Below are 24,653 nucleotides of genomic sequence, written 5' to 3'. Positions count from 1 at the left end.
ATATATATGGATGTACTCTTTATGAGTTGTTGTAAGTTGAATGGTATTTATGGATGTACGTTATCGAACGAAAGTATCTTTGAAAGCGGTATTGCGGTTTAAAGTTTTAAACAGGCTCATATTTTAGTATTAAATAATATAAGTGTCGTCGTAATGTCCGAGCTATCAGAGTCGCACAGCCGGAAGTGCGAGCTTTGGTAGTTAGGGTGTTACACTATGTTCCACTTGTATCAAAATAAAAAGAAAGTACTTCTAGTGTCATTAGCATGCCCAAAAAAAACATAGATAAATTAAATAAATTAAAGCAACAAAGATTTAATTTAAAATATCTTAAAATCTGAATAGTATCCATTAGCTCAATAGATAATAGTCATAGCCAAGACTCCACCAAAGTTTCAAAACATGTTCTTTTGTCTTCATTAGCTGAAGAACCTCATGTTTCACAGTAGTTTTATAATGGTAACAATTTTCACAAAATATCAGTGCTTCTTTTTAATGGAAGGAGCACCAAACATGTTAAACTCATTCAACAGACTCTTCAAACAAAACAAAAAAAAGAAGTATAATTAAGATTTTGACCAAAAATAAAATCCGAAATATAAAAGAGGCCAAATATGTGAAGATCAAATTAATGAATACCCCGACAATAGGTCTTTTAGTAGCAAAACAATTTTTCACTATTGGATCAAGTGACTCATCACAAACAAAACATCCATCTTCACTGTGTGACTACACAGAAAAAATAAATAAATAAATGACAATTCATAATTGGCAAAATAAGCTTTAATATATATAGTCTAAAATCAACAACAATAAACAAAAAAAAAATCATACTTGAACAAGGTTAACAGGCAACTTAAGACTCTTGAACTCGTTAACAATCTATTTGTCAGAACAAAAATCTGTCACTTCAAAATTAACTTCTAAGTCTAGGTTGTCTCTACTATTAGACCTCACTTTGAATATAATTTCCTTCCCTAATAATTGTGCAAAATCTGGAGGCTGATCAATCATCCTACCTTCCTATAGTTACATAAAAAAAGAAATTAACCCATGAAAAGAGAATATCACAAAAATATCAGGCGCAAACGCATTAGAACAATAAAACAATAATATGCACAGTTTGAAACCAGTTAAGGATCTCCGAACATGACTTCTTTAATATTGCACGTCCCTTACGATCATGCAACACAAATGTTACTGAACTAGAATGATCAACTACTCTCATCTTGATTTGATACCTTGTGCATAATTCCATAAAAAGGCATAAAAAGAGACATTAAAAACTATCCATGTTTGAAAATAAGAACGAAATAAAAAATAAAAAGTTAAATTTACTTCAAAAGTGCCACATCAATGTACCCACAATCTCCACAAATAAGCAACTTCGATGACCATAATAGTTTTTCCACACTCGTAAATTGGAACCCACCAGTCACCATGGTTAATCACTTCCAAACCAGTAGCCAGGACACAATAAATACTACCCTACATGCACACAACAAATTAATAAAAAAGATATAGTTATCTGATATCCTAGAATAAGTGGATCCATTGTATCTATCAAACCAATTACCTCTTCGAATAATTTTAATTGCTCTATCGATCTCTTCCTGTCAAGGATTAAGAAATCATCACCGTCAAAATGGGTCATACGACCAACAGGGGGTACACCAGATTTTATCGGGCCTTGAGTGTCCCTCTACCTCGCTAAAATAGTAGGATCATAACTTATCACTGATACATCATAAGAATCACACCATCCAGTAGTTTTTACTTCGACCTTGACTAGAAACTCCTTATCAAAGAAAAAATCCTTAAAACCAGTAGGATCTTTGCTTGCTTTTTCTTTTTCCTACACAAAAAATTATATATTTTTAGCATGTTAAATAAACAAACATTTTTTATTGATAATTATAATGTGATTAATAAAATGGTTTCAACAGCAGAAACCACATACATTTAACTCTTTCACCATCTCAGTACAAGTCCTTCCGAATAGAACTGCAGCCTTCTTATCAAACACAACAAATGTTGTTGTAGTAGTACCATCAAAACTCAACAAATCCAACTTATACCTATTTTTTTATGCAAAAAACATCAATTAACACTTTACCTATCACCCTTTAGTTACAATAAAATCACAAAAAATATTATTCAACATAATTTAAATTCTTAAATACATTTTTTTAGGCTTATCAGTTTTCTAGATTTCAGCTTGGCAGAGTAGAGTTTGGTATAAAATTGTTGTAGATATATAAATTTTTTTTATGCATTCTATCTCGTTTTGCCAAATTCTTTTTGTGGCTAGACAATATTTCCATCGATCAAAGCAAATTTTTTTTGGGACGAAAGAATTTTATATCTCAACTTCCTAAATAGTCTCAAGCTTTAGGAAGCAAATTGGTTAGACTTGGTAAAAGGTGAATTTATCGCAAATGTTCAGTGTGATGAAGTATGGTGTTCAATGACAAAAGAGTATTTTGCTGAGTATTTAAAGAAAAAGAATGCCAAAAAACAATAAGACTGAAACAAATGTATTATAAGTTTATATCTCTCAAAGATATAATTTGTTGGTGAAAAGAACTCACCGTGCACGGAAATAAAAGGACTTCATATACAAATAAAATCGAACCTCAGTCCATTATAATTCGTTGGTCTAATTTGTGTATAAAACTACATACCACACAAGCTTCAAAAAATGTCACACAAATAAAATTGAAAGCAAAATTAAACGAATAATCACTTTCTATCATACCCAAGATTTACATCTACATACAAAGCATAAAACAGCCAATTTTTTAGCTTAATAAATTATTCTCTTATTATCTACTAATTATTGGTATTAAGCTGGATATTGCTAAATAAATTAAAAAGAGACATAATCAATTACGTAACTACATTATTTTTTATGAAAAGATTGCACAAATAATTCCAATTAGAGTCGTACCTGTCAACCACATTATTCACGTCCTTATTACAGCCATCGCAGAAGTATATATTTGCATTAGCTTCTGTCTTCACGTCGCAAACACAGGATTTATACCACCAACTTGGAATGGGTTCAACATCAAGAACAGTGGCCAAAACAATATAAAATCCAACCAATATAGGAACAGTTTGAAAGTCAAAAAGCAAATAATGGACCAAACATCAAAAAGTAATTTTCTATAAAGCACTCACATCTGCAGCCACACGTAACTCATTTATTGTCTTTCTCTCAGTAGAATATAAAACTTCACCTTTAGCAACTTACACCGGTTTGCCGAAAAGCACAGACAGGTACTGCGAGAACTAAAAGTTTCCTTATTAGATTGAAAAAAAGCAACTATAATCTACTGTGAACCTAATTAATTAGTATAAAAATTATTTTAGCAATGAGTTATAAAATAAAAAAGTAGTTATTACAAATATAAAATAATAAAAAGTAATATATAATAGAAAAAATATAGCTTGAAATTATATATGAATTAATTAATTGTTGAGTAATTCAACACAAAATTTACAATCAAAAGAAATAAAAAACTAGTGATACAATTTTATCCATGTGCATATAATAATACTTTTTATCACTTCAAATTTTAATTTCTAGAATGTGAGTCCTTTGCCAGATTTGTTATTATCATTTTCTATAATTTCATTTGTAATTTCACATGATAAAAAGTATTAAAGCACAAAACATAATACTTATAATTTTATTACCACTACATGTAGTATCGCATCCTAAAATTTTAAAACAAAATAAATTACTATTAATATGTAGTATTACACCATAAAATTCAAAAACTAAAAAATACTAATTGAATCACGTCTCAGTAATTAGTAAGATAGTTACAATAAGATATAACCGTTTGATAGTGATCAAATCCTCACATACCTTGAAAAGTCTTTACTCTTGCAAATTGAAAAATAACTATCGGTAGCTGCTGCTCACCCGCTGCCATAAAACCCTTGATCCGGTCCATCATCTCTCTAAGAATAGCAACTTAAGCGTTAAACTACAGAGAAAATACAAATTATTTAGAAAATAAAAAAGTTAGTTATATAAACATATTAAGTGCTAAGTAAGGACATCGAAAAAATGCACCCGTCATTCTCAATATGAATGACCAACATGCCAATAAATTTGTCATCATTCACATATTTCCTCTCACCCTCTACACCGGTCATAACTCTAGCAACATTTAAAATAAATATCAAACAGAAGATTGTGCACAAATCACCCCTCTTAGTGATATTTTGTCATAAAAATAAAAGAAAAATCAACTTATATAGTTTGAAGGATACACTTACCAACCAAAAAAGGATGTTGAGGAGAGTATCTCTTAGTTTTCCTAAAAGGGACCAACTTAATAATCACCGGAAGAGGGTAAGACAGTAGTCCTTACTTGAAAAAAAATAAAAAATGATGTGATGTTATGCGGTACAACCCACAGTTGTTGCTAACTCCACAGTATGCAAAAACATATACAGCTTCCTCCGATATCAATGATTCAAACACAAATATCAGATCCTTACCTATGGAAGTATGCGTAGTTGTTTTCTATTTTTTTACAAAGCAAAATATTTTATTATTCACTCTCCACACATAGTAACAATAAAGTCCAACTAAATAAACAAACAAAATTTATATAAAATATTTCTTTCAACAAAAATAATTGACTAAATTAAAAAATTGACATTACGTTCAATTAATTAGAATGTTTATTTTATTAAATTCTACCTAAGGTGATATTGCTAGTGACTATGTAAAGTAAAAATAAACTCAATATTCAAAAGCAACAAAAAAAGAAATACAAAAAAACAACAAATTGAATCAAAATTAAAAACTATGTATCTCGAAACAAAGAAAGGTTAACATAGCAAGGTACAACTACTTCAAATTATGTAAGGACAAATATTAGGGAGCTGACTACCGAGACTAAAGGTACACTTTAAAAGTAATCATAGACAGCTCAATGAAAAGAGAATTTTGAATTTAATGAGCATTGTTATTCAAATAAGAACCTCAACTATAAATAAAACTAAACCTCATTTCAGGATATTTCATTGGTATATATTGTGTATAAAATTAAAAACAACACAAACTGAAAAAAGAGGTCACACAAATAAAATTAAAAAAATTAAACTAATCTATCATACCCAAATGTCTAACTAATTTAAGTATATGACCACTATATAATAAATACATTGTAAAGTTTAAGTAATAATCATACCTAAATTAATTCCACTTTCAATAATTATTACTAAACCATTAGACCATTAAATTTTAATTCACATACAATGTATATAGTCTGTGCATGTTTCTGCCCATTTAGAAAAATTATGTTTAGTTTAATTCTAACTATATAAATTGTTTGGAAGATGGCTATTGACAAGAGTTTTTTTTTTTTTAATCAGAGCAATCACAATCAACATAATACATTGTATATGTATGCATCATCTCACCACAAAAAATTATAAAATTATCATATGATTTATATCAAAATTCAAAGCTATAAACTTTAAATATAGATTAAGTGTATGAAAGTATTGAAGCAATAATTCATGCATCAAATATTGTATATTTTATGAGCATCAATCACCTTAACATTAAAACCAACAAATTTTATCAGGATTATCAAAAAATATAGATTAAGTATATCAAAGCAGAGAAACAATTGTGTGTGAATAAAATTAGAGGTACCTGCTCATCCATCAACACCATTTCAATGGAGTTAATGGATTTAGAGTCTTTGAATCTCGGTACGTAGTGACCAAAGTCTGGTCATTCTGACATGAATCCTCCAATATTCTTTTGACAGTGGAATCATCACCAACAAATCATATTGCTACCATTTTTTCTCTAGTAACAAAATAAGAGCAAACATAAATTCTAGTAAGACACGCACAGTAAGGTTGTAGGATCACACCTCTTAGGTTTTTATAGCATCTAAAAAGAAATATATTTTCAGGTAAATAATTTTAAAATTGGAGTGCATCCAAAATCATAGATCCTCTAACCCAAAAAAAGAAGAAATATATCTTGATGATTCAAAAACGAAAAAAAAAAATGATTTGAAAATAAAATACTCATTCTATATCATAAATATTGACAAATCAAAACATATAGAGTAAAAAGCTATGGAAATAAAGAATATGAAGAAAAAAATAAACAAAATCAGTGTAGCACATCCACAAATTCTAATCACAATATTGAGCAAGAAAGAGAGGATCTATAAAATAAAGTGCAACAAAAATAAAATCATAAAAAACAGTGCAAGAAGATTCGAAATGAAAAATTTTGGGAGATCTCCAACAATAAAAAGTAAAAAATGAGAAAAAGAAGCATCTTGAGTTCTAATTGAATAGAATTGCTCCCATGTCCAAGAAACCTCTCATGCTTCATCAATAATCATGGAGATGATTCCATGAAAGACACCGCAGATAACAGTAACATATTGAGGGAGAGGATTTTGCTATGGAAGGTAGCTCTTCTGAATTGAATTTGTTGTGAACAGTGACGCATGGAAGAAGGAGATGCCAAAATCAAATCGCGCCAACCATGGAAGCAATCTTCTTGACGCAGCGTCTCTACTTGTTGGGAGAGAGAAGACCAGAAACAGGACTTTGGGTCGGGCAGATTGGAATGAGATACAGGTAGATTTTCTGGGATTAGCATTGTAACACCCTAACTTTTAGCACCTCATGATTGTACTAAAAGTTTAGACGTTACTTACCTCTAACCCTTTTTATTTTATACTATCTTTATTTAATATTGAGTGTTCGCAAATACGAATTGGAATTCTAATCAAGAAAACGAAAGGTCTTTACTTTAAAACTCTTAATCACAAAAATATATATACTCACATAACAATATAGCATAGACTTATTCCAAGATTCTCAAATACAAGCCCTACCCCTCTGAAATTCAAAGACAATAAATGGCGAGGGGAAAACCCAAGCTACACCAAATACAGGAGATACGGATACGTATGTACATAAAGCTCTGATGTTCAGTCGCGGCTCCGCGCCAAGGATTCCTGAACCTGTTGCTGAAAGGAAAATCTGTAGGGGGTGAGAACGTCGTCCTCGCATGTTCTTAGTAGGGATAGCGAATGCCGTAAAAATATACAGAATAATATACAAATAGTTAACTCATAACCCGAAAACAATTTTCTTTATTAAACCCTTAAAATCCTTCTGAAGTCTTACCTAAAGCCGTGTAAAACCCTTTCTTTAAATCACATTACTTAAACAAAATCTCCGTTACATTAACAATTCCTCATTTCTTAACAACATTCCTCAATTATCGCAATATCTAAATAAGCCAGCATCGCAAATAATATTCCTAAACCCAATCCACAAACATCAGCTCCCACCACATTATTAAGTCCACAGCACAAGTAAAATATCCAATCAAGCATACAAGCAAGTCACCAAGACAACAGCACAATTACAAATAAATAAGATAAACAACCACAATCAAATGAAAATGCGCAAACAGTATGATGCATGCCTTTCCTATGCAAGTCATGAGCTCACGCGTCGGTTGTCTATCCGCAACCCGACATTACTCGGAGCGAACCCTGAATATGGTTTCTTACCGTGTCAGTCAGGCACAATTATCATCATGGGCGAATCCATGTCAGTTAGGATATTTTGGCATCATGGTAGAAACGGGCTATCAGTTAGGTGAACATTCCCGCATTAGCAATCTCATGCTATCAGGCGGGCACTTTCACATTAGCAACCGTAGGCTATCAGTCAGGCGGACATTCCCGCATTAGCAACCTTAGACTATCAGTTAGGCGGGCACTTTCGCATTAGCACGTTGGCACAAGACCTATTTAACATACACTTTTCAAGTATCTATCTTATTCATTCTTTCTCATTCTTTTCCTCTTAAGAATCTATTTTCTTCATTAGTTCTCATTTTCTTTCTTTTTATTAAGCCTCCACATCACCAATTACATACATACACCTCTGCATCACCTACATTATTAAATGTACCTCCGCATCACCACTTAATTGCACATACCTTCGCATCACCAAATAATCAATTACACCTCCGCATCACCACCTATTCACTCATCTATTATAATCTTGAATCGATTAGTTTCTAAATAATCAAACTTCGTAACGTTTAATAAAAACTCTTTTTTCTTAATAAATCGAACTCAAATTATAACTTAAAACAAAAATCTTTTCTCAGTAGATTGAACTTAAAACATAATAATTTTCTTGATAATTTGAAAATCAACTATTATGAACCCTAAATCCAGCTTTCTTTTAAATAATGCTTTAAGTAATGTCTCAGAGTTTTGTAAAAAACTTCTGCAGCATTTCCTCTAAAATTCGGGCTTTGTCACCCTTCAAGGGTTCCAACCAAACCAATTCTCAACCTTTCCAAATGTCAAATAATTTCTCAGTAATTAAAACATTCTCTTTGAAGCTAAGCCACTTTTCATTTTAATAAAATTCAGCTCCCTTTCAGTTCTTTTGCTATTGAATCAAACCAATATTTTCTCAAACTCTTTCCAACGGTTTCAAACCCAAGTCACTTCTTAGTATAAATTTATAACTCGAACTTTGAATACAAAACCCTTTTCTCAATATGAGTAAATATGTAAAGCAAATCTTTTCTAACATAGAGTTATTTCTCAAAATAAGCTTGTAAATCAGGTTTCCAAAATAAAGTCACTTTTTTGTATATTTTTGCAAGAATTCGAATAGAACCTCCTTTTAAAAATAGACTTCACCACCCTCATGACTCTCTCACTTCTATCATTCCTTAACTTATCTCAATCTAAACCAGTACTTATTTCAGAATCAATCAAATTAATTACCAAAATCAATCAAAATCACAGCCAATCATTTATAGCAAAGAAATCTAATCTCAATAATATTATAATTACTAACATATTTGCAATTATTTACTATACTTTTGGACATTCTTAAATTAAAAACGGTTAATTTTAAAACAAAATTTTCTATCTTTGTATGAAATCAAAATCAACGAAAGTTTCGGAGAAGCTTTCTGACCGAGCTGCTGAAGAGGAAAGCATCATAAATCGCCTGTATCTCCTAGAACTCCAATTGGCCGAACTCAAGGGGAAGATGAGCTACGTCACCGTCAACTTCTACTGGATAAAAACAACGCCAACGTGTAGAGGAGAAAGTTACAAACACTTTTATCGAATTAGATTTTTTATTAGAGTTACGGATCGCAAAAAATTGAAGCCGAAACTCGGAGGTTCCATAGAGATCTCTCTCACCCATGATAATTTCTTTTTCTTTTCTCCAAAGAAAATAATTCGATCTTGCTTGGAAGAAGAAAAGTTAATGAAGGAAGAATGATTAATTGGTATTAAGGTGACACATGAGGGCTTATGTGTCATGATTATATATAAATATGTATATATGCTTATACGTTAAGTTTCTTTTCTTTCTTTGTTTCCAAATGGCTTCGGCCAAATGAACTTTAATAATAATAATAATAATAATAATAATAATAACAATAATTCTTTTATCTTTTTTAAAATATTTTATTATAATAAAAATTATTTAAAAATTTTAATAGATTTTAAATTTAAAGTAATAAAAAATTAATTTAATTATTTTTAGAAAAATAATTTTCTTTAAATAAAATAGTAAATAATGAATAATTCATTATTTAATTTTTCAAAAATTCAGAGATTATATTTCTACCCACTTTACAAAAATTTTCGTTAGAACAAATTTAAACTCAAATTAAGAAAAATAAGGTCCACAAGGATAAGTACAAGAATATTAAAGATAATGTTTAGAAGAGGTCAGGTGGGCAATTAGATTTACAGGCCAACAAAGATGCACAGAAACAATAAGATTTGGTCGAAAAAAAATAATTAAATCACAATCTAAGAAAATCTAAAGTAAGAATTACAATGAAGATAATGAAAGAAGAGATGGCACGAGTTCGTGTAGCACGAATAAAGGGTATATTTTGAAACGAATCTTTAAAACGTAACTTCTAACATTTCCAAATCCTTAAAACGTAACTTCTAACATTTCCAAATCCCGTAATTCGCATTATCTATTAATCTTATTTCGTCCATGACAACCCGTTAGTGTTTTCATATACATAAATCATTAGTATTAAGTTGGTCAAACCTAATACCATGAAAAATGCAACGATCGCCTAACAGCATTAATCAATAGACAGTCATGTATCTAAAACTCAAACTCTTGTCATTAAGTCCTATTGCATGAGTATGCAGTGAAACATAATCAATCCATTCTCGAGGCTTTAACAAAAACGAACTGCTCTGATACCATAATGTAACACCCTAACTTTTAGCACCTCATGATCGTACTAAAAATTTAGGCGTTACTTTCCTCTAACCCTTTTTATTTTATACCAACTTTATTTATAGTAAGTTTCTTTTCTTTCTTTGTTCTCAAATGGCTTCGGCCAAATGAACTTTTTTAATAATAATAATAATAATAATAATAATAATAATAATAATAATAATAATAATAATTTTTTATTTTTTTCGAAATATCTTATTCTAATAAAAATTACTTAAAAATTTTAATAGATTTTAAACTCAAAGTATCATAAAATTTAATTTAATTATTTTTAAAAAAATAACTTTTTTAAATAAAATAATAAATAATAAATAACTCATTATTTAATTTTTTAAAAATTCGGAGTGTTATAAGCATATTATCAATACTATATAATAATCTTATCAATATTATATAATACCAAAACAAAAAAGAATACACCGTACATATATAATATTATCATTATTATATAAACTACTTTTGTATTCATTACATCGTGCGTATATAATATTTAATTAACACATATATAATATTTCATTAATACATATATAATATAAAATAATTTATAAATTATTTTATTAAATATTATACTATAAAATAATTTATAAATTATTGTTAATTCATATATAATATATAATTAAATTAATGAGTTCAATTAGAATAAACACCAAATTATTTATTTTATTTTAGATTTTATAAATAAATAAGCTAATTATGTTGGGAATAAGTAGTATGACCACAATTCAATCAATCACGTATCAAATAATTTGTTATTGTTATTATATTAAAATATTAATATAATAAGGTCTTTGATTAAATTTAGAGATTTATCATTGTGATAGTGATCATAATATTGAGAGATAAATCTTTTATAATTTAATCTAAATTGTTCTTGGTCATAGGATTATTAAAAAGGACGTTAATAATCCGGAAAGATCAATATATATATATATATATATATATATATATATATATATATATATATATATATATATATATATAATGGTCTTCATTGGATGAAGATTAATAGATCTTATTTATTAAATCCTATAGAGATATGACCATTGAACTGACTCACTTTGAGAATTCCTAATAGTTATAATTATTGCATATTTGTCAATAGGATATTCTCAAGATGAACATAGTAATAGAGTTTCCTTTGACCTGCGACTGTCATAGTAATTAACAATACATTTATTATACTTTGATTCCAGACACCTAATACCCTAGGGTGCTAGTTGAATGGATATTGGGTATGATTTAAATACTTGTATGTAGAATTAATGATTAGTCAATAAGGAATCCGTCAACTCTTGGTAAAGAGTTTGAGCTCTATAATTATAATGACTGAGATGAATAAAACCTTGGCCAAGGGGATTGAATGAATGAAGAAATGAGTTTCTTAAGTCATTCACAGTTCATTATAATAACAAGTTAGAGTTTGACAATTAAACCATACTCTAAGGGTTAACCAAGAGCTGGAAAGATGGAACGAATTATACTTTGTTCTTCTAATGTTCTTAGTAAAAATATATTACTTCATACTATCGAGTCGTTGAGGAGTGTTGCTAGACGCCAACCTTGATTAGTAAATTTAGTATGACTAATTTACTATCCGCTTAGTATTGAACTTATGGAGTCACACACTAACGAGTGTTTTAATATTTGTTGTAGAATTATTTAATTATTATTTGATTTAATCAAATAAATAATTATATTAATTCAAATGGAATATTATTGTATTCTTTGCTAGTACCAAGAATATAATAATAATATGATAATTGAGAATATTAAATGAGATTTGAGAATAATTAGTTATTCTATTTCTAAATTTGGATGAGATCCTAACTGATTCTGTTTTCAAATTGAGTTATGATATGATTCATAAATTTGAAGGATTCAGATTTAGAATTTCAAGATATGATTTAAATTTGAATTGAGATTCAAATTTAAAATCAGTAACAAATCTCATACTTATATATATATATATATATATATATATATATATATATATATGTATGCCAAGAGTAAAGGAATGAACGAGAACAAGGGTTTTATTCCTTTATCTCTACACACATAAACGTATGTGAGCCTGATTCTTGGAGAAGAATTTTATGGCGTGAAAAGAGTTGCAAGAAGTTTCTCAATTTAGATCAGATATCCATTGGTCAAAGAGTTGACAGCAAATGTTGGTCTCGGTGTGGATATACATAGCGCCTTCGTACCATCGAAGGAGAAAAAGATTTTTTACTAGCGTACTCAGGTATTTAGATCTGATCTATATATATTGTATATTATTGGAATAAAGTTTAAGGACAAAATAGATCTTTACGGATTACTTTCTTTTCTTTCGCTGCTGCGTGTTATGAACACATGTAATCCTTCAGTGGTATCAGAGTTTTGGCTTTTTTGTGTTTAAATTTTTATTCCTATATTTCTTAAAGTTTGTGAATTAATAGGATTAATTCAAATATATATTTTTTTAAGCATGTGATGCAGTTATTTTTATTGAGATGATTTTCTAATAAATTAATAGTTAATTTATTTTAATTATTTGATTATAAATAGACCTTTAAGGATTACTTTCTTTTCTTCCGTTGCGTGTTATGAACACATGGTAATCCTTCAAATTAATTAATATAATAAATTATAATTAATGTAGTATAATTAATTAAATAATATAAATGATAATAAATTATATTAATATTTAAATATTTAATCAAATTAATTAATTGATATATTTAAATTATTATAATAAATATTCTGCATAAGCAACTTTCATTATTAAATACAGAAACTCAATTTTTGTATAATATCATCATAGATTTCTGCCCTTTCTCTCTCACCCCTCTTCTTCTTGGACCCTTCTTCTACTCATCCCTCAGCGGCGCCACGTCTGTCTTTTCCTCTGCTAGCCGCATCTTTCTCTGCTCCATTGCGTCCTCCTCTCTCTCTTCCCCAAACTCCATTCCCAAACCTCCTCAATGGAAGCCTAGCACTGTGACTCTGTGTTTGCCTTTAATTTGCTACACTGTTGTTGCTACGCGTGGGCTTTGGTATGCCCTCCCTGCTCCGCTGTCCCTTGGTATCTGCTCTGTTTTGTTGTCCCTCCCCATTCACTCTGGTGTCACCGCCGCTCTAGTTTGTGAATCTGTGAGGCTACTGCTCGAAGTTGATAACATCAAGCTGTGATTCTGCTCCGCCATCATCTGCGCTAGGTACGTTTCCTTCTCTCTCCTCTATTTCTCTTGCTATCCTATTGTTTCTTTGTTTTTTTATTGGAATTTTTACTGGTTTTTCTGAAGAATTTTCATAAGAGATTGTAATTCTCTTATAGTTATTAAATTAGGCTGCAATTTATAAGGTCCTCTTTAATTAATACGTTACTCTCTAGGAGCCATGTTCCAATCAATCTTATATTCATATTTCTTCTTTTGATATTATTTTCAGTTCGAAAGTTGAAAAAAAAAAATTTTTAGATATAGATGCATAAAGATTTAAGACCATAATTTCATCGGAGCAGGCTCTACTAGTGATTTTTGCATTATTGAATTCCTTTTTCAGTTATAGTGGAGCTTATTACAATTGAAAAATTAAAAAAAAAAATTGAATAAAACAACTAAACTGCACTGTACTTCTTTATGTACTCCCACAGTACTTGTAACCTGGAGCTTCCCACAGTACTCACAACTCTTATTACTTTTACCTTTCTCTTTTTTAATCTTTAAAAAAATTACTTAAAAAATGATATTTTCATAAAAATTAAAAAGTAGTTAGTAGCTTTTAATTAGGATAGTTAATAATTTATAAGAGAGGAATACTAAAATATTATCTGAATTTATTGTTTTCAATTATCAGTGACTATCAATTTAAAAATATGTGTCAAAATATATTGTTAAATTATTAGATAAAAAAATAAACTAAAGAAATTAAATTGACAGTTAATTAATAATAAAAAATAATAAATTTTGATAATTTTTTAATATTTTTTATTATAAAATATTATAAGTCAAATTAAAAAAAAGGAAGAAAGAAGAAGAGATATTGTGTTTAGTTGATAAAAAAAGATTTAATAAATTTTTAATAATAAAAATAAAAGTTCTAAAAAATTAAAAAATATTTTTTTGAGAAATTATAATTTATATTTTTGGTTAAATAATTTTTTTTAAAAAAAAGATTTTTTTTATAATAAATAAATAAATAAATACTTTTATATTATTATATTTAAATATAATTAATAGATAAAATTTTTTTTGTATAAGATATTAAAATATAAAATTATTTTTTATAACATTTTCTAAACAAAATAATTTGAAAAATTTTTTTTCTTTTAAGTTCACCAAAAGTTAATTGTTAAAAAATTCCTAAGCAAAAAACAAATAAAAAAATAGATCGAATTTGTGGTTAACCGGTAAATCGCATGAACTCGACTGGTTTTTTAGTGTCAACCGGTCTGTTGAAACACTATAAACGTCGTTTTATAAAGTTAAAGGAAAAAAATAATTGAAATCAATAACCGCCAACGTTAAACCCACTCTCATTCTCATGTACTCACGCCCACATCATAGAAGAGAGAGAGAGCAGCTAGTCACCCCCACCTTCTCCATCGTGCGTCGCTCACTGTTTTCGTGGCCTCACCTCTGTTCGCGGTAGCTAGCTCACGTCCCTGTTCCGCATTTGTCTTCTTTGTAGCAAGACTTTTAGGCCTTGCAGCTTTGCACTCCTTGTCAGTTTTTGGGCCCTTGCCTTTAAATCGACCCTACTCCCTTCTCTTCCTTAACAAGACTTCATCTAAGTAGTATGCACACAGTCACACCATCACTCTCTTTCTCTTTACTCTCTTTTGATGTTCTAATAATTGCAGGTTCTTCGTCCGTTGCTGATGGTCATTGGATTTATTCTCTTAAGTGGAGAAGGTAACTTGTTTTAATTAGCTCTAAAACTTGTTTGAAAGAAATCATAATGTAAATTTTAATTAATTTATTTATTTTTATAAACAATATTGTTCTGGCTACAATTTTGGTGCACAGATGGTTGACTGATTCTATTACATTGAAAAAATCAGTGCATTTAGGGCTTCAAGGTGTGGCTCTAGCTTCTGGAATATTTGGAATTTGGATTAATTTTCATGGGAAGGATGGTATTGTGGTCAATTTCTATAGTCTTCATTCATGGATGGGTTTGATTTGCACTTCCCTCTTTGGAACAGAGGTACTGATAAGTATTCCGAGTTGTAGTAGCTATAACTTATGTGCATTTTAATTTTTTTTTAATTATAAATTTTAATGTTTGAATTTGAATGTGAAATTTTAGCGATGAAACATAGATAAGTTATTACGTGGATTGTGAAATTTTGAATTTTATTACTATACCAGTCATTGAACTTAAATATTTAAAAATTTATAATGTATTTCAATAATTTTATTTTATATTTAATTAAACAAGTTCGACTGTACTCAGAATATTGAATCATTCACTTAACTAATTCATTGACCGATTTGGTTCTTGCAACCTTGGTATATACTAAACTAACCTCATAATCCGAATGGCTTGCAATATGCATGTTCAACCAAGATTGCACTACTCAGTTTTCCCTTCTTTCTTGTTTTTCTCTCTAAAACTTGTCTCTGTCTTCCTTTCTAAAATCTTCCACAATTTCACAACTAAAACCCTAAGATTAGATTACATTATATAGAGATGTTCTCACCTATCTTATGTGCAGTTCAACCAAGGTGGGTTTGATTTATTTCGTTGGCACTGTCACTACCGCTCTTTTCAATTTTTTTAGTTTTTGTCATTTTGATTTTTATTTAAACAGAAGAAGGACGAGCTACATTGACGTGTGATAAACACATGGCTTCTTCCTCTTCCTCTTCCTCTCCAGCTCCGTTACAGACTACTATGCTTCTTGGTTCGCCTAGTTTCCCAAACGCCATTGCTTGGTCCCAAGACAACCTCCTTGCTGTTGCTACCACCCATTTCGTTACCATTCTTGTTTGTACTCTTCCCTTCTTTCGCTCTATTTTATGTATTTTTATAAAAAAAAAATGTTTTTTATTGCTAACTTTTTTTTGTCCTTTTTTTCCCTTGGTCAGAGACCAGACATGCCTCATGGACCACGTGGAATAATCAAAATCTCTCCAATTGAGCCATTCCTCTCTGGCTTTGTTGAAAGAAAAGGTCAAATTCATAAGCTACTCACTTGTTATGTTTTTTCTTTTATTTCTATAAGATTTTATTTTATTTTAATGGTTGGATCATGAAATTCATTCGGACTTAAAAGTTACTCATCGCCTGGTTTAAACGGATCCATATCCACAAAGCACAAAGCATTGGCTACACAAATGTAGGAAGCAGCTTTGTTAGTCGCTAAGGCTGTGTTTGGAAAGGAGATGGAGACTGAGACAGAGACAGAGATTGGGAGACTGAGACTAAATTAAGTCTCTATATTATGTTTGGTGTAAAGTGTATAGGACTAAGTTATGTCTTAGTATCTTGTTTGGTTCAAGAAGAATATGGAGATGAAATAAAGATATTTACTAAAATACCTTTAGTTATTAAAGAAAATGTTAAAAGTTTCAGTCTCCATCTTTAGAAATTTTAGTCTTGTTTCTCCACTTTTTGAGGTACTAAAGGGACTGGAATTTTGTGTTGTGAAACTAAAATTTTCGTTCTAGTATCTGGCAACCAAACACAATACTCAGTCCCGATTTCAGTCTTTGAAAACAAACACTACCTAAGAGTGGTTTAGTGGTGAGGAGTTTGGGTAGTATACATGAAGAACTAGGTTCAAACCTAGCTATAGTCGATATACAACACTATGGAGTATCCCATTCAATTATGAGTTGAGAGGACCTGATTTGGGAGGGAAGCCTGGCTATTATTGAAGAGGGGTTAGCCTATTTTCCTAGTAGTAGGGATGGGTAATCCCTTGATAAACCAGAAAAATAAAGGAACCATTAACGGGAAAACCACATTACCTTACATGGTCAATGCCAAACATGTGAAACTACTCAGTTGTTATACAGTATATGGAGATTTTTGTTTTTGGTAGTGCTCATATAGGGATGAGTTTTATGGTTTGGAGAGAGTTTTCTTTGTCATGTAACATGGTCAATCTTGATGTTTATTATTAATATTTGGTAAAAGAATTTTTAATCATTTTGAATGAGAGCTGCCAACCACAGAATGCTAACATTTCTGAATTGAATCATGCATTGCACAGATTTAATCTCTGGATGCCTCCTCCCTATTAGTTTGTACCGTGATGATAAGCCTGTTGTTCAGTCAATATCATGGTCGCCACTTGGCATTGCTTTGAATTCAGGGTAAGAATTTGATGGTTAGCAAGCAAAGATGCACAGTTATTTCTATTCAATGACAAAATTGATATTTTATTCGATAAGTAATATATATTATTTACAGGTGCTTGCTGGCTGTTTGCACTAGCGAAGGACACGTGAAGGTTTATCGTCCACCCTTTTGTGATTTCTGTTCAGAATGGATTGAGGTGTGTGCAATAAAAGTGGTTTATCATGTGGAATAGGAACTGATGCCATCTTTGTGTGCTTAAAGAAAACATGAAACTGAACTGTGAACTGCATAGTTCATATTGGGATTGGGATAGGGATATTGCTTCTTTTGAAAGCAGATCTGATTGAGAAAAGTTGTAATTTTGTAGCATCTTTGGAGAAAAATTAAATGTTAGCTGTAAATATGTAAAATAGAAAGTATGTTGTGTCTAATTCCTTTTTGCGTTTCCATTTATGGAACTGAAATTGAAGGTGTTTATAGTTTGCATGTTTAATTGCCTGCCAACTGCCACTATTCTTATTTTGTTTAGGTTGTGAACGTTAGTGAACGGCTGTTTGAATATTTGCAATGTACTGAGTTTCAAGGCACGGGGACTTCATTAGATTTTTCCAAAGTAAGTTATCTTATCCATCCATGTTCTTGGTTGGTTTTCTTTTTTCGTACTCTACTTGGGGTAGAATTAGTTATTCTGAGACCAGTCATGCTCATGATATATTTCATCTTTTGATATCATCTATTTTATGCCAGCAGAAAAGAAAAGATCAGATGATAATCAATAACTTGAAAAATGCTGTTTCAAAATAAGGGGACATTAACAAAGTTTATATGACCTGGATGCATGTTACTTATATATGTACGCACCCCAGACACAGTCTCTAGAGAATCTAATATTGGACTTTTGTTGAAATCGAGTCATGATGATGCTTGTTCTGATACAAAGTATATAAATTAAATGTGATATGGATTTAATTTCAAATAAAATAAAAAATGCTTTCTTTTGTCGTATATGCTTCATGAACAGAATGGCCATTTTTCTTGTTGGTAATATAAACTATGGTTTTTCTATAATAAGTTGTACATTCATTCTCATCATTTTTTTTACCGTAAATCATAGTTAACTACAGCTAAAACAATTGTGGTTAACTGAAACAATTTTATATATTTGTTAATTTGATTTTATGTACTTAAAGTTAGATTGTTCATGCAGAGAAATGCATCAGATGAAATAGATTCTGTGGCTAAACCTAAAAAGAAATCCTTGAAAACAGTGCCCGAGAACCACACGTTGCCTGTGATAAGTGCTGATCAATATGCTACTCGCAGTGCAATGCTAAGCTCAATTGTTGTTTCATGGTCTCCTTTACTGCATGATATTCACGCTACTGTCAGCCTACTTGCTGTTGGAGGGAAGTCTGGTAAAATTTCTTTATGGAGATTTTATGCACCAGATTGCTATACTATTGAGGGTGGAAAAATCCCATCTGCTGTGAAATTTGTTGGATTTCTTGAAGCACACAATTCATGGGTTACAACAATAAGTTGGTTGTCATTTTCTGTTAATTCCTCAAATCCACAAATTTTATTAGCTACTGGAAGCTCTGATGGGAGGTGAGTTAAAATGAATGATTCTTGACATAGCACCTTAGACTCTTGATTAAGTGGTCAATGTATTGATCCTCAGTTCCCTCACACTTCTAATTAGACTGCGTGTATGTTGTTACATTTTGCACCAAATATCTGACCTAAGCTGAAATATATGCACTTATCAGTGTCAAGGTTTGGTTGGGTGACTATCACAAATTGATTAAATCAACAGAAGTGGATCAGAATGTGTTCATTTTGTTGAAGGAGGTACTTTCTAGTTCTTACTTAAATTTCAGACTCTTGTCACTTCTATCTTTCTTTCTCAGCACTTCATTTACTGAGTTTTTAATTTCTAAATAGGTTATAACTGTCAATGTTGTCCCAGTTTCTGTACTTTCAGTAACTGTGCATGTTCAATGCTCTTCCAAGATGCTTTTAGCAATAGGCAAAGGTTCTGGCTCCTTTGAAATATGGCTATGTGACATATCTTCTAAGGAATTCAACAAGCTTGGTTCATATGATGCACATGACTATATCGTAGGTTTTTTATTTTATTTGTTCAAATATTATAATTCTATTCTTTTAATATTATTATTGTTCCTTTCTCTTGAGTTAGATGACTTCTTGAAGCTGCAATACTTTGTTGATTTCTTCAATGTTGATTTCCTCCAGGTTACTGGCTTGGCATGGGCATTTGGTGGAAGATGTTTGTACAGCTGTAGCCAGGTAAATTTATTTAAATAAAGTTATATTGTATGATTTTTTTTATATATTGTCACTTTATCTTCTATAAGATTTTTGAGTCATGGTTTAATTGATGTGACTAGATTTTTCTATATTGAAGAGGGAAGGACATTAAATATTTGTCTCGGATTTCAAAAGAAGAATGTGCTTACTCTTCCAATTTTCTAGAAATTGGATCTCTAAGCTTCTATCAATAACAGGGTTTCAACTTGGGCTTGTTTTCCAATATGACACTATTTTTAAAACTTATCATCAAAATGCTACCATTTTGCCACGGTTGCACCTTGTAATTTTTTCCTTTGCAATTTGACTTGGAGGCGCTTTAACGGGAAAGCGCCTTCCACGTGGAAAGCTCTAAATAGGGAAGTGTATCCAATTTAAAACGCTAAAGCGTTTAACACCTTCCTCTTTGGATGCGCTTAATGGGAAGGCCTTTTCAATATTGAAATCAATAAACGTAAAAGTGCTTCGATTGACTTGTGGAAATGAATAGCTTTTTGATTTACATAACATAATTATAGTTAATAATCAATAATTAACTAATATTAATATAAATATATTATTAGAGAAACTCTTGGGAGCCCGCATCTTTTAGTATTTTTTACCATAATTTGGCCAGCACAAACACTAAATTGTCTTTAACAAATAGATTTTACTAATTCATGTGTGCAAAGTCTGAAAAACTTGGGTGCAAACTATATTGATTCATGTGTGCAAAACTCTAATAAATATATGTGCAAATTATATGCTTGTTGTGTGCAAAACGTTTGTAAATATAGGTGCAAATTATTGCTGGCCAAAAATGATAATATTTGCTGGCCATGTAGCATTGCTCATATTATTATATTTAAATATATTTATCAATCTAACGAAGTTTAATAACATAAATTAAAACTGATTACTGAATTTTAATGTAAGAGTATTATTAGTCATAAAGAAATACAAAAATTATACAATGCAGTATAATGAAATACATAATCTTGCTTGAAGAAAAGTTTATATGATTTGGGGAAAAAAAAACTCAAGCTAAAAAAAAATCTTGATTTATAAGTTTTTGCCTTGTTTAGCTTTGGCACTTAAACAAGGCAAAAACGAGAAGACGAAGAAAAGTTTATATCATGTGCAAATTGTTTTATCTCCCCTCATCCTCCAAAACCATCTCATTTTCGCCTTTGTTCAAGCCCTAAAATAAAACGACATCATTTAGCCCCATGGCAAGTCAGAGCTAGTTTAGCATTTCATTCGTCGACTCAACGTCGGAAAGGGTCCAGGGACCAATATGGTGCTTGAAGCTGAATCTCGGGGACCAGTATAGTGAATTTTGAATATGAGAGGCTAAAATAATGAAAGCTGTGAATCTCAAGGACCATATGGGGATTTAGTCGTGATTGGTTTTTTAAATATTTGTAGGATAATTTAGTGCGTAGCTGGATTTTGCGCGATAGATGCCTAGAAGAAGTACCTGTTCATATGCCTCATAATAACAATTCATCCAGCGTATGTTATTTTTGTCCTTTTTTACTCTCTTTTCATATGACTTCTGCCATTTCCGCCCCTTAAGCAGACATGCACCTTTTTCCTTGCAGGCTTCAAATGATGTATATGATTCATGCCTTGGTGCAGCAGTTTCACCTGGAAATCTTGTTGTCGCTACTGTATGGTATTTTCTTTTATTTTCAGAAAATCTTTTCACTTGTACATACCCTGTGTGCATTGTCCAAAATCACAGGATTCTTGATTGCCCAGACAAAAATTAAAGGCAGTGCCCAAAAATCTAGGAATTTTGTATATCCCATCATCCTTTAATATGAAAAAAGCAAGAAACAGAGAATGAACTAGCAATCATCTTATAGATGCTATTTTTAAGAACATTTAGCTATCTAGTACTTGTTGAGTTCAAGGAACCTTGTTCACTATATAGGGAATCTCAATCAGAAATAGGGATTAGGTAGGGGTCTTTGACATTTGTTAGTGAGTAGAGGAGCTCTAAGTCTTCCTCATATTAGTAACTTTGTATATTGATGGACAGATGAACAGATTGTTTCTCATTTTTTCCCCTTTCTAACTACCAGTTCTAACATTGTTCTTTGCATTCATTTTGCAACGTTAACTAAACCATGTGTGATGAGTGAAGCAAATGCTCAAGGAGGGAACTTAATAGTGTTGTTTTTCTTTCTTCTTTTTTCTTTCCTCTTCTGAATTTGTTTTATTGATTCCAAAAAAGTGTGCGCGATTCCCAAGCTAAAAAATGATCTTGGCTTTCTGGAAGTTTTATGCATTTATCCAGAATATCTAAATCATTCTTCTATTAATTCAACGCATGTTGCTCTGGCCCTTTTGTTGGGACATAATCATAATAGTCTCTGGTTTGAATCTGTTGTCCCTACCTGTTGTCTGAAATCTAAATCACAGCTATTGAATGATATTCTTACTGATCACATCAGTAGTATCTTTCCACAGCTGTTCCATTTTTTTTAGTTGTTTAATCCAATTTTCTATTTAGCCAATGCATTCACTCATAGAAGCAGTCACCTTAGAGTTTAGCATTGATTTGTTAGCCCTAATTTAAAAGAAGATAATTCATGTTAATTTGAAGTTCCTACCTTTAATTTTATTTTATCTTTTAATTCCTCAACCAGGCATATGCTGCAAGAATATTTAGAAGTTTAATTTTTCTTCTTTGACTATATGAGGTTTCTATTGAGTATTTATACTTGTTTATTGCAGGTTCATTGCTTTGATGTTGAGAAACTGAATCGAATGTATGAAGGAAGGTACAAAATGATTTCTCAGCTTGAGTTCACCTTTTGGCATTCTGTTTTGGCTCTGTGTGAAGAGAAGGGGGGAATAGTTTGGAGATAAAAAAGTGTATAATTACCCGAATAATTAGTGTTTTGAACCAATCTTGTATACATGTCAATAGTTATTTTCCTACTAAGTATTTGTTTTCTTTGTCCTTGTCTATTGCTAACGAAGTTTTAATGAAAAAATTCCACAAATATGGAATTGTGATATTTTTGTTCTTGAACCATGAGCAGGGTACTGAGAGCAGCTATTGATTACCATTGGATTGGTGGGCTACATGTGGATATTTGCTTGAATCGTCCTGTTCCATTTTACACTGAAGAACATTCCGGTTTGGCAGAGAAAGATTTAACCAATTGGGGTTCCAATATCATATGGTCTTTGAACCAATATCAGTGTCTTGATAGGCCCCTAGTTCTTTTGGATATAATTTTGGCATTATTGGACTTCAAGGTCAGCATGCCAAGATATGTAGAGCATTTACTCATCAAGTGGATCTCTCTGTCTTTTCCGGGATTTCATACGGACCTTCCCAGTGAAAAGACTTTACTGCAGGTCTCTTCAAGTTTGTCAGGTGTTCCTTCTCGCATGCTACACTTGCTCAATATAATTTGTAGACGAGTAATGTTGGCGCAGCTGGATGCTGATGAAATCACACGAATATCCAGCGAAGTTCAAAACACTAAAGGGGAATGCTGTTCTATGGACGAACAAGTAACCAAGTGGATAGCAATTCTTGGAAGCAGTGAAAGAGAACTCCGTGAAAGGCTTGTTGGTTTTAGTTTTTGTGCTTCTCAAACTAGCAAGTCCCGTCCAGGGGCAACTCCTTTCCAAACCGGTCATTGGTATCCTGTTGGACTAGCACAAATGGAACAATGGATTGCGCTAAACAACGATCATGTACGTGGCGAGTTGAAATCCATTGCATCAGAGGTTACCAATGAGAAAAGGTAATATTTAGTACTAGAGTTTCAATTTCGAATTATATCGCTGCATGTTAAAATCATTTACTGATTACCTGACCACTAAGGTGGTTAAATATTGAAAAGTTGGAAACTTGGAATCATTTAATTAATGCTTTTATTATTCATCATTGTCTTGGTAATTTCTTGCTAAAGTTTCCTTGTGCAATAGAAAACTGCTTTAACTAAATTCCATAATGCTGCAAAAATCATTACTCAGTACATCAAATATGTAGTTTCAAAATTTTTCTTCATTTCTCATGATTATTTCTGTCCAGTAGATGTTCAGCTCTGGAGTCATGCAGTTATTGTTCAGCATCAGTTCCATTTGAGTCCCCAGAGTTTGGTTTATGTCAAGGCAAAACTTCAGGCAGTGGCAGCAATGATAAGCGGCATAAGTTATCAAGATGCGCCGTTAGTATGAAGGTTTGCCCTAGTATCCCACTGTGGTTTTGTGTGTGTTGCCATAGGGTGGCGTTTAGGTTGGCGCCTGACCCACTTTTTGGAATGTCTTCGTTTCAGTTTGATTCTGATTTTGTAACCAAATCTTTGTCTCGAGCAGTTTCCTCAAAACCATTGTGTCCCTATTGTGGGATATTGCTACAGAGACGTCAACCTGATTTTCTAGTTTCTCCATTACCTGTATGAGAAGACTTGAATTGTTAACAAATGTGATCATTTAATTTAACTTTAAGAGGATGTCATGCAGTCATGCTGTTATAGTAACTTGAACTTTGTGGCATTCAATAATGTGGACTTTGGTTTACATTATTAATGTGTAAACTCTATCATCCTCTATGGTACGGTAAAACACTAGAACCGAAAACCCCAGAAAAAAGAGATCATAAAGCCACTATAAAATTATTTTGATGAAAAGAAAACGAGTGCTCCACATGAGCAAGTGGAAGATATTTATGAACTATGATTCCACAAATG

General features: G+C 31.1%; 1 protein-coding gene across 32 annotated transcripts; it reads left to right on the top strand.

Moving 5' to 3' along the window:
* The first annotated feature begins 13,094 nt into the window (after positions 1-13,094).
* On the top strand, positions 13,095-24,411 carry LOC112727639 (uncharacterized). 32 transcript variants are annotated; one of them, XM_072209441.1, is made up of 18 exons: positions 13,095-13,526; positions 15,173-15,224; positions 15,339-15,519; positions 16,127-16,302; positions 16,404-16,488; positions 17,534-17,636; positions 17,734-17,818; positions 18,152-18,235; positions 18,830-19,230; positions 19,392-19,473; positions 19,567-19,743; positions 19,879-19,932; positions 21,361-21,447; positions 21,537-21,605; positions 22,678-22,724; positions 22,989-23,705; positions 23,996-24,143; positions 24,240-24,411. In XM_072209441.1, the coding sequence occupies exons 3-18, from the start codon at positions 15,480-15,482 to the stop codon at positions 24,363-24,365; spliced, it is 2,481 nt and encodes an 826-aa protein (XP_072065542.1). In that variant the 5' UTR covers positions 13,095-13,526; positions 15,173-15,224; positions 15,339-15,479; the 3' UTR covers positions 24,366-24,411. The 32 variants fall into 32 exon arrangements, with proteins under 32 accessions (XP_072065542.1, XP_025633273.1, XP_025633265.1 ...); XM_072209442.1 differs by lacking the exon at positions 13,095-13,526 and adding an exon at positions 14,814-14,957 and having other exon boundaries at positions 23,999-24,143; XM_025777488.3 differs by having other exon boundaries at positions 23,999-24,411.
* The last annotated feature ends 242 nt before the right edge of the window (positions 24,412-24,653 follow it).

The sequence above is a fragment of the Arachis hypogaea genome, chromosome 12 (genome assembly GCF_003086295.3).
Source record: "Arachis hypogaea cultivar Tifrunner chromosome 12, arahy.Tifrunner.gnm2.J5K5, whole genome shotgun sequence".
In the NCBI taxonomy this organism is placed as follows: Eukaryota; Viridiplantae; Streptophyta; class Magnoliopsida; order Fabales; family Fabaceae; genus Arachis; species Arachis hypogaea.
The sequence above is the reverse complement of the archived record's forward strand: the minus strand, read 5'-3'. Positions and strand labels throughout refer to the sequence as shown.

Excerpts from the sequence above, each read along its gene's own strand:
- LOC112727639 (XM_025777480.3), top strand. The coding sequence starts at position 15,480 with ATGGATGGGTTTGATTTGCACTTCCCTCTTTGGAACAGAG. Across the intron at positions 21,448-21,536 it reads ATAATAACAATTCATCCAGC|GCTTCAAATGATGTATATGA; the intron begins GTATGTTATTTT and ends TTTTCCTTGCAG. Across the intron at positions 21,606-22,677 it reads GAAATCTTGTTGTCGCTACT|GTTCATTGCTTTGATGTTGA; the intron begins GTATGGTATTTT and ends TGTTTATTGCAG.